The sequence below is a fragment of the Chiloscyllium plagiosum genome, unplaced genomic scaffold (assembly GCF_037043375.1).
Source record: "Chiloscyllium plagiosum isolate Xiang-an unplaced genomic scaffold, Cpla_swu_hap1 HiC_scaffold_28, whole genome shotgun sequence".
Classification (NCBI taxonomy): Eukaryota; Metazoa; Chordata; class Chondrichthyes; order Orectolobiformes; family Hemiscylliidae; genus Chiloscyllium; species Chiloscyllium plagiosum.
The window spans coordinates 14,671,428-14,687,527 of record NW_028270166.1 but is presented as its reverse complement, the minus strand read 5'-3'; the positions used below and the strand labels follow the sequence as shown (position 1 = coordinate 14,687,527).

The 16,100-nt window shown below is 41.6% G+C and overlaps 1 protein-coding gene across 1 annotated transcript in view; it reads right to left on the bottom strand.

Moving 5' to 3' along the window:
• Positions 1 to 2,706: 2,706 nt before the first annotated feature.
• The window catches only part of LOC122565384 (guanine nucleotide-binding protein subunit alpha-14-like), a 36,060-nt gene continuing 22,666 nt past the window's right edge, over positions 2,707 to 16,100 (bottom strand). Inside the window, exons 3-7 of the mRNA XM_043721312.2 lie at positions 15,352 to 15,506; positions 10,648 to 10,776; positions 9,237 to 9,366; positions 6,910 to 7,063; positions 2,707 to 5,742 (exon numbers count right to left, since the gene is read on the bottom strand). Coding sequence (XP_043577247.1) covers positions 5,555 to 5,742; positions 6,910 to 7,063; positions 9,237 to 9,366; positions 10,648 to 10,776; positions 15,352 to 15,506 — 756 coding nt within the window. The 3' untranslated portion in view covers positions 2,707 to 5,554. The remainder of the gene's footprint in view (positions 5,743 to 6,909; positions 7,064 to 9,236; positions 9,367 to 10,647; positions 10,777 to 15,351; positions 15,507 to 16,100) is intronic.

The following is a 16,100-nucleotide window of genomic DNA, read 5'->3' as shown; positions in this document are numbered from 1 at the left end:
GCACGGGTAACAAACCAGAGACAACAACTCTGTTCGTTCTAACTCTGAGCTTCCAACCTAGATCCCTGAAAGCCTGTCTAACATCCTCGGCACTCCTCCTACCTATGTCGTTGGTGCCAATATGGACCACGACTTCGGGCTGCTCCCCCTCCAGGACCCGGAAAACACGATCAGAGACATCACGTACCCTTGCACCTGGGAGGCAACATACCAAACGTGGCCAACCTATCCCCAGAAATGGAAACAGATGTCAAGGAAGGGGAGGGTCGAGTCAGAGATGGGCTAGGTGAGAGCAGGGTGGAAATTGGAAGTAAAATAGATAAACCTTTCCATTCCAGATGATACAGGGAGGTAGCACCGATGTTGTAATTGATGTACTGGAGAAAGAATTGTGGATGGGGGCCAGAGGAATGTTCCATCTGCACCACAAAGAAACAGACATAACCAGACATTCCCATGGCCACCTCTTTGACCCAAGAAAGTGGGAGGAGTGGAAGGAGCAGTCATTCAATGTGAGGATGGGTTTGGCCAGATGAAGGAGGGTGGTCGTGGATGGGTTCGTTTCAGGTGTTTTCTCCAGGATAATGCAGAGATCCCTGATGCTATCCTGATAAGGGATAGATTTGTAAATGGATTGCACGTCCATGGTAAAGAGGAGGAGGCTGGAGCCTGCAAACAGGAAATTCTGAAACTGATGTAAGGCGTCAGAAGAATCGTAGCAGAAGTTTTAATCAATATAGGGGAGGGTACAACAGCTACACGGGTGAAATAAAATTGGTAGAACTGGAAGAATAGAGATGCAAATGAACTCTCAGTTAAGGAATATCCTGAGGATATCCATGTACGTATGTTATAGCCTGAGAAGTTGAAGAAGTCAGGACTGGTGGTTGTGTTTTAGAGGGCTTTAGAGGATGGCTTTGGTTTTGGTCAGATTTCATAGCAGGTAGTTTTGTTTCACCCAGTTTTTAATGTCAAGCATCTCTGGCTTCAATCAGAATTCAAAATTGAACACAACTGCTGAATTACACTAGAATATTACACAGCAATGCTTCATATGGGACAGAGAAAATGCTAGCAGATGTTACAAAGACACTGTGTCCAAAATGAATACTCTGCTTTTTGATCCTAAAGAACAAAATGTTGAAGTATATTTTGGCTTCCATGATTGCAAAAAAAAGTTTCCTGATGAACGGCTTATGCCTGAAACGTTGATTTTTCTAATCCTTGGATGTTGCCTGACCCAATGCGCTTTTCAAGCACCGCACTCTCAACTCTGATCTCCAGCATCTGCAGTCCCCACTTTCTCTTGCCAAAGTACAGTTCTTGTTTGAAATTGTTCTAGGATTCATGCTTCAAGGGGGCTGATTGGTATTTTAAATAACATTATGAAGCTACGTTAATCATTGATATTCCTCTTTCAGGTAAGTGCAGTCGACTGGATTTCCCAAACCAATTCTCATTTAATGTGAAACCTAGTGGACAAATAAGGTTCTGAGATGCAGAATATTACCAACAGAAAATAAAATAGGTAATACTCCAGGAGTTCCTCAGAGTGTTGTCCTCGGCTCAACCATCTTCAGCTGCTTCATCAATGACCTCCCCTCCATCATATGGTCAGGAGTGGGAATGGACACTGATGCACAGTGTTCAGTTCTGACTGCTCAGAAACTGAAACAGTCACTGGCCATATGCAGCAGAATCAGAACAATATTCAGGCTGGGGCTTTTAAGTGGTAGGTAACATTTATGGCACAAAGTGCCAGGCAATGACCATCCCCAAAATGTGAGAATCTAACTGTTTCCTTTCAAGGTTTAATGACATTAATATTGCTGTAGCCCCACAATCAATATCCTGGGGGTTACCATTGAACAGAAAGTGAACTGGATTAGCCATGAAAATATATTGGCTTCAAGAACAAGCCAGAAGATAGAAATTCTGCAGTGAGTAACTAACCTCCTTGCAAATCCACCATCTGCAAGGCACACATCAGGAGTGTGATGGAATATTTTGCACTTTCCTGGATGGGTGCAGCTCCAACAGCATTCAGGAAGCATGACTCCATCCAGGACAAAGCAACCTGCTTGTTTGGTTTCCTATCCACCACCTTCGATAGTCAGTTCCTCCTTCTCCAACACAAAGTGGCAAACTTACAAGATGCACTGTAACAAATTACCAAGCCTCCTTCAATAGCTCCTTCCAAACCAATGACTTCTATCAACTAGAAGAACGAGGGCAGCATATACGTGGAAACGCAACCAGTTGCAAGTTTCTCTCTAAACCATTCACCATCCTGACTTGGAAATGTATCATCGTTCTTTCAGAGTCACTGGCTGAAAATCTCGAACTCCTTTCCTAACCACTGTGGTGTCGCTACATTCCAAGGATTGCAACAGTTCAAGAGTGTGTCTCACCTCCAGGGCAACTAGAAATGGGAAATTAAATGCTGGCGGTGCCAGCAACATCCAAACCCCATGAACTAATAAAAAGAAAAGGGGCTAAATGTCTGATCAGTCCAAACTTGGGTTTTAAAAGCCTGAAAATTGCAAAACGAAGGAACTAAGAAGGGAAATGAGGAGTTAAAATAATTTATAAAATATTTGTCAATTACCAGAGCTTGATTTTCAAGAATGCATGTTCTTGGAAGTACAGCACTATTAATCTAAATTATTTCAATTAATGGCTAACAAACGAGAGAATTTTCAGAAGGGAGTTTCTGAGTTGCACAGAAGTGCACTTTAATCTGTGAAACAGTGAGCAATATATATACATAGGAACTCAAATTTCACTATTACTTACATTTAATCATATCTAGAGTACAGATTATTTCTTACAGAAATATGACATGAGTACAGTGTACTGAGGCAGCTTAAAATTCTACTGTTGATGGTACAGATCCAATTAAGGGAGCTGTCCCCACAACAAGGCTTTTCTGGTCAGCCACCAAATGGCTACTTCCAAATCCCAGTTTACGCTGAGTCTGTGTCACTATAAATACTTTATCTATTGCACTGAAACGTTCACAATCTGTTATAGAAAATTAAAGGTTCAAGGACTTAACAGTTTTTTTTTAGCATCCTAACATGGAGGAATGATCCAGTGCATGATCCATGCTGGAAAAAGGAACCAGCATCTCTATTTTTCACTATCATTATAGACAAAATCATTTTATGTTAAATTCCTTTATCTTATTTATCTATCAGTTGTGAATAGCAATAATTTGCATTTCTACATTACCACCTTTAGTAAAGTTAGGTCAAAAACAGAAATTGCTGGAGAAACTCAGTAGGTCTGGCATCATATGTAAGGGCAAAAGCAAAATTAATATCTTGGCACAGTCACCCTTTTTTAGGGTTCCTACTGTCCACAGATGCTGCTCTGCCTGCTAAGTTTCTCTAACAATTTCTTTTTTTCTTTCAGATTTCCAGAATCTGTCATTCTTTTAATTTAGTGGAATTAGGTCTGTTTTATTATCAATTTGAAAATTTTCTCATTTTCCTACAATCAAACAGGACATCAAAATGTTGGTGAGTAGAACTTTTTCAACCATGCCTCAAACTGACTTTGAAGTTTGACTCTGATATCATAACCATGTAATTGTCAATGCCCCTGTACTAAAGCAATCAAAACTGTTACTATTCCTTTCCTGCTCAACTCCCCGCTGAGAATACAACTACGTGGATAACCAAATAACAATGAGATCTGGCTGGTTTGTGATGTTACTGCAGTCAAATAGCCTGCAAACATTGATTGTCAAGGTTTGACAAATTAGCAATCTGGGCAAGGCAGCTCAAGGGCAGGTGGGAACCATAGCTCAAGAACCTGCTAAGGTAGTCAACTCAGCCACATTAGGCAGATTTAAACAATCCTTAGATATGCACATGGATGACTTTGGGATAGTGTAGGGTGACGAGCTGAGAATAGTTCACAGGTCGGCGCAACATCGAGGACTGAAGAGCCTGTTCTGCACTGTATTGTTCTATGTTCTATGAAGAAATCAACGCTTCGAGGAGTAGGGGGCAAGGATAAAAATTGATGCCAAAGTAAGATCTGCGTTATTTTGTAATATGTTCTACAGTCTCAAACTGGAGTGTGTGCTGTCACTCTGAGTCAGTAGTAGGGAAAACAAGGCCAGCTGGAGATTTCTGACTGCCCATGAGAGGCTTCCCTGGTCTAGAATTAGTGCTGACAGATTTGTTTTATTAATTCATGGGATGTGGGCATCATTAGCCAGGCCAGGATTACTGCCCAAACTAACTTGCCCAGGGGGGCAATTGAGAGTCAACCAACCACATTTTGAAACCACTGACTGTGTAACAGCTCAACACTGTATTCACTTCATTCCCATTAAAATGATGTTGCCCGTCATTTTTGTTCTCCCCAGGAATTAAACGTTAGTTTCCAGGAGACTGCAGCAGGCAACATGAGATGAAGATCATGGGATTGCTAAAAATAATAATGTTTGCTGCTTGTTTTCTTTGAAAACTTTTATGCTTTCTAAAACATTGGAGGCTTGAGGCATTATAGCTGTATGCATTAGATTCTTAATCAGGTAACACATTGTATAATTGCCAGTTGGTGTGGAATAGGCAAACAATGAGCTGAAGCGGGTGGCGCAGTGGTTAGAACTGTTGCCCCACGACACCAGGGACCTGGTTTTGATTTCAGCCTCTGGCAACTATCCATATGGAGTTTGCATAGGTGCTCCAGTTTCCTCCCACAGTCCAAACATGTGCAGGATAGGTGGATTGGCCACGCTAAATTGCCCATAGAGTCCAGGATGCTCAGGTTAGGTGGATTACCCTTGGAAAATACAGGCTAATAGGGTAAGGGTTTGGTCTAGATGGGATGCTTTTCAGAGGGGCAGAATGGACTTGATGGGCCAAATGGCCTGTTTCCACACTGTGGGGATTCTATGATTTTATGATATATATCCAAGCAGAATTGGCAACTCCAGGATAAACACCAAGCTCTGTGTTCTTGAGCAAGAGGGGTGAATTGTGTCACTGGGCATGAGCTACACATCATCTCAGGCCTGAAGGAAGATAGCGTCAATTCAGTATTCATTGGGGTGACTTGCAAAGAGTGAGTGATATTCTTTCCTCCTGGCACATGATCCTGAATGTGCTGGGATCATGGCCTCCTTCGCCATTACCGCCAGTTTACCTCTGATCTTGAGATCACTCAGTACAAACATCCATTCCTGAGTATAGTAATTAACCTGGCTTTTAAAGACAAACTATAGATTGTCAAAATCAGTGAACAAACCCTTGGAAAATTCATGAAGATATGTTACAGTTTCTTCATCATTTGACCATCCTTCTCCAGTTAATCTTCACTTTAAAGTTTGTTGATCTGTGTGAAGATTAACAGTAATATGATCACAAAAATAGTTCCAGAAAGGTTTCATTTTGGAAATAAGTGCTTTTCAAATCTACGGTGCAACAGCTGAAGAAACATGTCATTGATAGGAGTGTTGATATGACTTCTAAGGATTTTTATGTTCTCAGCCAAGCTGTATTGGGAAAGTTAAAGACACCACTTTTATCTTGTCTTTCTATAATAAATCCAGGTCTTGTAAGATTCCAAACAAGACAGTGTCCCTAACATCCAAGTACACTTTGCGGATGTTATCGGTGTCTGTGGCACAGGTGAAGTGTGAGAAGATTCTTCTCCCCTCTTCAACTTGGCGTAGATACATTGTCTCGATAAAGTCCATGGCGGCTTCAGCATTCCGTTTAGGTCCTAAAGACAAAGAAAGAGAGATTTGCACTTGTCGGGCCTTTGCATTGGTCACCAGACATCTCAATATGTCTTAAAGCCAAGGAAGTGTAGTCAGTGTTGTAATGTAGGAAACATGGCATCTAATCCTCCCAAATCCCCGCAAACAGCAACCAAATAATTTTTTTGTGTGGAATTTTCATAGAGATGAAACTTGGTCAGAACACCAGGAATAAATCCCCAGCTTCACTTTGAGATAATGACTTCAGGACATCCACCCAAACAAGCAGACAGGGCCTCAGTTTAATAACTCATGGAAAAACCCCAGGAAGACTGATCTTCCATCTTACATAGTGCATGGTCGTGAAGAACTGATATTGTAAAGAGGCATCATTTTATCACCGTGAGCGCAAGTGTCATTCATGTACATAATGCCCATTAAGCCTGGAACAGCACATTTACAAATCACATAGGGAAAGTCCTGTGAATATGTAGCACTTCAAGAAAACAGGTGACTCCCACTTTCTCAAGGACTATTAGGAATGGACAATAAATACTAGCATTTCCTGTGAGGCCTTATCCTGTGATGCAATCAAGAGGAAATAAGTGCAAATGGGACCAGAATAATTGTGAAAACTGGGTGGCATTGACAAGTTGGACCAAAGAGCCTGTTTCCATGCTGTAAACCTCTGACTCTAAGCACTCTGGATTCCTGACTTGTTGATGTTTTGTTCTCCAGAAACTTGTGCAGAAAGAACCATATTCAATTCACTTAGATTGCTCATGTCTGCTTGCACATTAAGGCAATATTGTAAAATAAAACCAGCATTTGCAATCCTGAATCAAGGAAATTAAACTGCCCCAAACTTTCATTGGCTTTACTTATAGCATTCAGAAAATGAGGCAAGTAATTTAAAATTTTACAATTTAAGGTATTGTGACACAGAGGTGCGTTCGAGGCATTTTTAAAAATCTGTATTCAGCTGTGGTTTACCTGACCCAGGAGTGTTTGATGCTGACATTGTGTTCCTGAAACAAAGATGTTCCATTCCCAGAATTAATATCATTTACCTTCACATCAATGAGCACATATTTAGTCTTATTTTAGTAAAAGAGAAGTAATTGAACAGTGGGGACTCTTACAATGAAAGTGAGAAGGAGAAAAGCCAAACAACAATGTTTTCTGCTTACCATCAAATTCATGAAAGTAGTCCACTAAATGCGACTTTCTAATTTTCTCTTCCAAAATATCCTTTTTATTCAAGAACAGGATGATGGATGAATTGACAAAATAGTTGGATTTCAGAATAAAGTGAAAAAGACCCAGGCTCTCCCGCATTCGATTCTGGGACAACAACAAAAATATCACAGCACTTAATTTTTAAGAATCCTTTCAAATTTAAGTTTTCTAAATCTTGTGCTTTGCTTTATCCTATCAAGATATAAATGTGTTGCATTGAATTAGGATTTAATATAAGGATGCCAGTGTCCATATTATATTGTAATTTGCTTCTATAATCACCTGTAACATTTTTTAAATGCTACAAGCAGAATGTATTATAAATTCCTCAGAATGGAGATCACCCTTGTGACCCTGTCCTGTTAAAGTTATATCCTCCAGCCATTTGAGGAGTTGCTCATTTCATTCACTTTTCACGTTGTCTCTTTATACCTCCCCCATTTTGCTCATTCCCAACTAATATTCAGCAGTATCTGTCATTATTTGTGGATCACTGAACCCTGTTTTCCTATGGAGAATGATGAGGAATCAATATCCAAGTTGGGACTGAACCATGCACTACAAATCCAGCCAAATTGTGTTAGCTCAGCTAACCTATTCTCTATTTTGCCTTCTGTAGTTGAAACACATTTCAGCTCTGTCTATGCGTGTGTGGAATGAGCTGACAGATGAAGTGGTGCAGGCTGTTACAATTGCAACATTTAAAAGACATCTGGATGGATATATGAATGGGAAGGATTTGGAGGGATATGGGCTGAATGCTGGGACTAGATTGGGTGGAATATCTGGTTGGTGTGGATGAGTTGGACTGAAGGGTCTGTTTCCATGCTGTACATGTCTATGACTCAATAGGAAAAAGTAATAGACACATTTGCTGTCAAGTCAATTCTTTGAAAAGCTTGTTGATGTATGAATAGTACTTCATGAACATATGTATGAACTTGGTGCAGAAGTGGGCCATCTGTCTGTTCACTGCCATTCAATACAATTGTGACTGATCCGATTGGAAAAAAAAGAGAGCTGCTCTGACAGGCTCAATATTGCACTAGAGCATCAGCTTTGATTTCTTTGTGCTCGAGCCCTAGCGGGACTTGAACCCAGAACCTTGTGATCCAGAGATAAATGTGACTGCCAACTGAGGCATAGCTGACACAATCAGTTGCAAACCAAATTTAGAGATAAGGAAACAAAAAACAGAAATTGCTGGAAAAGCCCAGCAGGTCTGGCAGCATTTGTGGAGAGAAGTCAGAGTTAATGTTTCGGGTCGAGTGACCCTTCCTCAGAACTAGGTTTTGACCTCCTTGAGAGAGTGCAATGCTGCGTGATCAACAGTGAAGAGGAGGATAGGGATTAAATCAAAATAGAGTTGTGGGGGGAATAAAACACTCCACTCCCTGTGGTGCCCATCTTTCCCTGAAAATCTCAAGGGTGTTGGTAGACACCTGGGCTCCAATCCCCTGTTAATATTCCACTCTGGGCATTGCCAGGATTTGAACCCAGATCCCCACTTGGGTCTCTGAGATTATGAGGAGAAAGTGAGGTCTGCAGATGGTGGAGATCAGAGATGAAAATGTGTTGCTGGAAAAGCGCAGCAGGTCAGGCAGCATCCAGGGAACAGGAGAATAGACGTTTCGGGCATAATCTGAGATAATGAATCAAGTGATGATACCACTAGACCATTTCCTTCCCATCCCTGTTAATTTTGGTCAGCCAGGGATTCCTGATGGGCCCAGGTTAATAACCCCAATTAAGGACCTCATAGTCAACAATGTCCACCTGGTTCCAATCATACCTTGCTAAACTCTAGCATCAAGAATCTGACTCATTTTCATTTGTATACAATCATTCTTGACAGGCCAGGATCAAGGCTAAAGTCAAAGGTGGGAATATTTGCTTCTAGCTGACTTAGAGACAGGTGTGTAAAGATTTTAGGATAGACTGATCAAAATGGTTGTGTCCCTGAACACATTAGTTTCCTAGTATAGCTTCACTACAATGGAAATGTGTAGTTTATTCAAGTGGGAACATACAAAATCCAGTACAGCCTCAGTTGTGAAGCTACTAGGTTTGAGGTACTGAACCTGCATTTGAATTTGAAACAAGAGATGGTGATGAGTTCAGTTTTTTGTTACACTTTAGCTGCCCATTTGACATTGCCTCAGCTAGCTGGGATTTTATCTGACATGTACATTTTAAAGTATTGACTAACCAATCCAAACCATGTTAATTTCCAATAGTTCAACAGTGTCCGATGTCATCAGTTTCTCATCAGCCTTACCTCATTCTCACTCTCTTCGAGGACTTGATCGTATTCACTGAGAGAGGCCAGGAATATAATCGATATGACATTCTCAAAGCAGTGAATCCATTTCCTCCTCTCAGACTTCTGTCCTCCAACATCCACTAATCTAAGAATTAAGAAGGTCAATATTTCAATCAGTAACAATTGGCCATGGTGTCCCAAAGCATTTGGTAAGGAAACACATGTAAATTACTGCTCTCTTTAAAGCAGAACCACACTTAATGAGTTTAAATGTAAATCCAGAGAATTCTCGGTTGGTTGTCAAACGTTATTCAATAGATAGGTGAACATGAAAACTAAGGTTTGCACCAGTTTTCAATGCTCCTTAAATTCCACTGAGCAGCGCCAGTCAGATTTCCCACACCTTATTTAATACTCTATTCAATAAATCCAATACAGCTGGTTTTATGCCTGTAATCTGAGTCTTTAATGGAACAGTTCTGGAGCAGTCAGAAAGCACCGGTCAGGAAATTAGACCTGCAGCAAACAGACACCAAAATTGCTGGAGGAACTCAACAAGTTTAGCAGCAGCTGTGGAAAGAGAATAGTATTATCATATTGAGTCCAGTGACCCACAGCCGCCTTCAGCACTGTTCCTGTTTGTTTCAATCTGCAGTATTTTGTTTTGCTTTACTTAGATCTGCAGCCCTGACTTTCCATCCTACCATCTTGGTCTTATTAACCCTTGCTGTTCCAGCACTGATTGAAAGCATATGTGTTTCAATTATTGCAATGTATTTCTGCTCTGAGATAACCAGATAACTGACACTTTTGACATGAGCAGAAATGATGAATTCCACATTTTGCCCAAAAACTATTTTCTATTCACATTAACAATAGCCAACAGGATTTGTCAGCCGTCTCAAGCAATGTTTCTCACAATACCCTAGTTGAATTCTTTCAGTCCAGTTCTGTTATGCTTTTTGTTGCCAATGAAACAATTAAAGTATAAATGACACAGAAACTGTGATTGCACAGGTGACGGTGCAGAGGAGGTTTACCAGAATGTTGCCTGAGCTGGAAAGTTTTGGCTATATAAAGATATTGGACAGACTTGGAGCAGTTATCCTTACAGGAGATTGAGAAGGGACATTGTTGCAATGTATACAATTATGATGGGCATAGACAAGATAGATAGGAAGACAAAATAAAAACTGAAAGAACTGTAGATGCTGTAAATTAGAAACAAAAATAGAAATTGCTCGAAAAGCTCAGCCGGTCTGGCAGCATCTGTGGACAGAAATCAGAGTTACTGTTTTGGGTCAAGTGACCCATCCTCAGAACAATTCTGAGTTATTTTTGTGTTATTCTTATAACTTGTTTAACTCAAGTTATTCAACTTTTACTTTTGATAACTTCTTTATTCCACAAAATGATTTCTGCCTACCTTAAAGATACTGTATGCATGTTAAATGAATACTCATTGATGCCTGTTGTTGGTACTCGAACCCTCAAGACATCTTGATCTGTTGGGATGTAATCACTGGCTGCAATACGATCAATGTCTGTCAGGTAACTGCAATAGAAATGAACAGATCCCTGTGAGTTAGAGCTTGAGTAGAATTTAGAAGATTTATCAGCAGCTCAGTGTCCTCAATCTTATAGCATTGATGCACATTCAGGTGGGCTCATTGTTCAAGGAAAGAAATCCTTGGAAAGTTACATCATTAAGAGCTCTACAGTGTGTCATATGATGACAGTCATGTGACCTTCCTAAATTTCGCAGTGTCAGATTAGCTCCTATTTCAATCAGTTTATAGAGGAGATGAGGATAGCCGTTCTAAGGAGAACTTTCATTAAAAATTAAAGGTGGAAACTATTAAAATGCAGTTCAACTGTAGGAATCTTTCTTTGAAAATGGATCATTCCAAGTCTGTAAAAGTTGGTTAGTTATGTTGCAGATGTATAAAACTATAGTTACACTTGGAGTTTGTGGTCAGTCTGGTTGCCTTATTATAGAAGGAGGTGGAAGCTTTTGGAGTGGGTGCCGAAGAGGTTTACTTGAGTGTATTTGCTATAAGGAGAAAGTGAAGACTGCAGACGCTGGAAATCAGAGTCAAGAGTGTGGCGCTGGAAAAGCATAGCAGGTCAGGCAGCATCCGAGGAGCAGGAGAATTGACATTTCGGGCATAAGCCTTTCCTCAGGATTCCTGAAACGTCGATTTTCCTGCTCCTCGGATGCTGCCTGACCTGCTGTGTTTTTCCAGCACCACACTCTACTCTGTATTTGCTATAAGGAGAGGTTGGAGGACAAACTTGGATTGTTTTCGCTAGAGTGTTGGAGGCTGTGGGGCAAGTTAATAAAAATATATAAAATTATGAGGAGCATGGTTAGGGTAGATAGCTGATGCCTGTTTTGCAGGGTGGGAATGTTAAATACTGGAGAGACCATAGGATTAAAGTAAAAGGAGAACTTTTAAAGGAAATGTGCAAGACAAGATTTTACGCAGAGGGTGGTAAGTGCCTGCAACTTGCTGCCAGGGGAGGTAGTAGGAGGAGATATAATAGACATGTTTAAGAGACATTTAGACAGCCACATGAACAGGCAGGGAATACCTCCGGGGCTCCCAGCCTCATTCCTGATGGAGGGCTTTTGCCTGAAATGTCGATTTTCCTGCTCCTCGGATGCTGCCTGACCAGTTGTGCTTTTCCGGCACTACACTCTCGATTCTAATCTCCAGCATTTGCTGTCCTCACTTTCACATAGAGGAATATAGACCATGTGCAGGCAGATAGGATTAGTTTAGAATGGTGTCGTGGTTGGCACAGACATGATGGGCCAAAGGGTCTATTCATGTGCTGTACTGTTCTATGCTTAAGTCTGTTATGCCTCTAAACCAAATTAAAAATCACATGCCACCAGGTTATAGTCCAATAGGTTTACTTGGAGTACAAGCTTTCAGAGCATCAGGTAGGTACTGTCAAAGGAGCAGCGCTCCGAAAGCTAGTGCTTCCAAATAAACCTATTGGACGATAACCTGGTGTTGTGTGATTTTTAACTTTGTCCACCCCAGTCCAACACTGGCACCTCCACATCATCTCTAATCCAAGGCTGTTGGAAACATAAGAAACAAAAAAAAAGTCACTGGGCCTGAAATGCTAACTCTGATTTCTCTCTACCAATGCTGCCAGACCTGCTGGGATTTTTCAGCAACTTTTGTTTTTGTGTCTTATTCCCAGTATTCACAGTTTCTTGATTTTTTTTCTGAAATCTGACAGTAGGCTGTTCACTTCCAGTTTTACCAGAGGCAGCTTGGATGGATGGGAATACTGGAACTAGTTCTCCAGAGGTGAGGCCATTACTTAAATAGTTCGCTAAGGTAGCATGGCTTTCCAGCAGACATTCTAAACTAATCCCATCTGCCTGCACATGGTCCATATTCCTCTGTTCCCAGCTTGTTCAAGTGTCTGTCTATATGCTACCTAAAAGTTGCTATTGTATCCATTTCTACCACCTCCCCTGGCAACATATTCTAGGTACCTTCTGTGTACAAGGCAAGTTTTTTACATCTCCTTTAAACTTTCCACCTGTCACCTTAAACCTATGCCCCCAGTATTTTACACTTTTACCCTTGGAAAAAGACTATTGAATATCCACACAATCCATGCTTTTCATAAATTTATATGCTTCTCTCTGGTCATTCCTCAGCCTCTGACACCTCAAACAAAGATGATGCATATTTGTCCAACCTCTCCTTATAGCTAATAGACTCCATCCAGGCAATATCTTCAAAAGCTTCTTTTGCACCCTCTCCAAATTCTCCACGTCCCTCCTATAGTGTAATGACTGGAGCTGCACACAATACTCCATGTGGCCTAAAGTTTCATACAGCGGCAACATAACTTGCCAACATTTATACTCAATAACTCAATTAACTGGCCACTGGCTGGTAAGCCAATGAAAAACACATCAACTCAATGTATGTGCACCTCCACAAGTCCACGTCCCTGAATTTCTGTTCCACCATGAACTTTTCCCCTGCTCTCTACCTCCAGCCTCAGCCCCTCCAAGCCTCCCCATAAATATCAGGGTCATAGGTCAATTTCTAAATGGGTGTCAGTGAATGCTCCACCTGCCCTGATGACTAATCATGCATCATGCTGTTTGCAGGCAGTTTGCTGAGATGGGCAGCGACAACTTTACTGTGTGGGGACCAGCTTTACATAGCACCAATGGGGAAATACAAAAAGTATGCAAAGCAGCAGCAGGGAATCCACCTTCAGGAAGTGTCGAAAGCTTAAAAATCTGAAAGGAATGAACAAAATAACAATGGCACTACCGCCTCCAGCTTGGCGTGACAGCAGTTTATAATCCCTTTCGGAGAGCACTGCCAATGGCTGCCTCCCAACCTGTCACACCCAGCACTCAGGACACTGAGGTAACAGTGTTGATTGACAGGAAATTTCTACAGGGCTTCTAACCATCTCATATTTTGTATTTGAGTGAGGCCACTACCTTGTTCCTGTGGGAGTGCTGACTGCCTAAATTGTGGCTTGGATTAGCATTGGAAGATGCAAAATGCAAATGCCAAACTGTCCGTGATTCTCCTTTCCTGTAAGAGCGAGGTGAAAATCCAACCTTTTCTTTCGATTACGGAATTCAGGGAAGTCTATTTCACACGGGCTGTTGCTGATGTACAAGGATATGGTGGTTCAGATTTAAAACGCTGGACAAAAGAAATAACAGGGGGAACGTGGAAAAGAATTGTGTTTATGCAACAAGGGGTATAATGAGGTGGAACTAGCTAACCGTGACAGCAGTGGAAAAACAAAGGGAACAAAGAACGGTATAGCACAACAACCGGCTCTTAGGCCAACCAATTTGTGCCAACACATGACATCTTACTAAACTAAAAACCTATCACCTCTACAGCAGTCCATATCTGTCTATTCCCTGCCTATTCATCATCTGCCAAGATGCCTTTTAAATGTTGCTACTGTATCTCCCTCCACCAGCACCTCCGGCAGTGCATTCCAGCCACTTATCCCCTTCTGTGTGTAAAAAAAAAAGAGAATGCTTGCCTCCTACATTTCTTTTAAACTTGTGCCTTTTTGCCTTAAACCATAGTCCCCAAGCAATTGACATTTTCTACCCAGAGAAAAAGACACCAACAATCCATTCTATCTATGACTCTAGTAATTTTGTAAACATTTATCAGGTCGGCCCCTCAGCCTCAAACAAACAAACTGAATTTTTTTCAATCTCTACCCTCCAAACCAGGCCACATCCTGGTAAACCTCTTCTGTACCCTCTTCCACAGCCTCTGCTTCCTTTTGGCAATGTGAACACCTGCACTGTGGCCTTACTAAAGTCCTATGCAGCTCAACAATTTCAAAAGAAGGTTGGATGGGTATTTATAAGAAATAAACTTGCAGCACGACATGGACCAAGCAAGGCAGTGATGCTTCTTGGATTGCTCCGTGGGAAGCTGTCTTTCACATGATGGGCTGAATGGCCTTCCATGCCATAAATGACACTATGATTTTATGATACTCAATAGTTATCTTGGAAGGCCATTAAGCCACATTGTATAAATTAGTTCAAAAGGTAACTTGGTGCAGTTCTGGAGAAGCACAGCAGGTCAGGCAGTATCCGAGGAGCAGGAGAATCAACATTTCGGGCATAAGCCCTTCATCAGGAATGAAACTTGTAGGTCGGGGCTGAGAGATAAATGGGAGGGAGTGGGGTTAGGGGGAGTTGGTTGAGAAAGCGATAGGTGTATGAAGGTGAGGGAGAAAGTGATAGGTCAGGGGGGCAGTGATGGACAGGTCCGGAAGGTGGTGCCGAGTTAGAGGCTTGGGACTAGGATAATGTAGAGGGAGGGGAACTGAGGAAGCTGTTGAAATCCACATTTATCCCGTGTGGCTGCAGGGTCCCAAGGCCATCCTTACCTTCTCGTAGCAATTTTGGAGATGCCAGGATAGACAGGTTGGGTACTAGGCGTTAGTTTCAAGCAAAAACACAAATGGAATTGCTAAGACATCACAGACAGAACAAAAAATAATGTAATAACTGCTATGGTGGTTAATTCAAATTGAAATGTGCACAAGGAAACTTCAGAAATGAGATTAAAAAATAATAAAGGATTACTAATTTGTAGAGTCAAGCAACTGATACTCCCGACGTCGTTCATAACACATTCTCACTCCTGTATCATTCCATAAGCTTTTAATTGCATCCACATGCTGTCTTTCAAGAGTTGAGATTTTGTAGGCTTCCAAATCCTTTATTTTATACAAATTTTCCTGTTGAATGAAATAAAAATGTGAAAGGTAGCATTAACATAGATCGGATTTCCTGAATGGTCTGTTCAAAATGGCTACAACAGTTGTAGATTAGATTAGATTAGATTACAGTGTGGAAACAGGCCCTGTTTCACACCGACCCGCCGAAGCGAAACCCACCCATACATTTACCCTTTACCTAACACTATGGGCAATTTAGCATGGCCAATTCACCTGACCCTGCACATCTTTGGACTGTGGGAGGAAACCGGAGCACCCGGAGGAAACCCACGCAGACACGGGGAGAACGTGCAAACTCCACACAGTCAGTCGCCTGAGGCGGGAATTGAACCCGGGTCTCTGGTGCTGTGAGGCAGCAGTGCTAACCACTGTGCCACCGTGCCGCCCTCAAACAGAAAGTTTGAGGGTAGTTAAACAGAAAGACGCTAAAGCACCATAATTGGAGAGTCATAGAGATGTACAGCATGGAAACAGACCCTTCGGTCCAACCCGTCCATGCCGACCAGATATCCCAACCTAATCTAGTCCTACCTGCTAGTACCTGGCCCATATCCCTCCAAACCCTTCGTATTCCTTTACCCATCCAGATGCCTT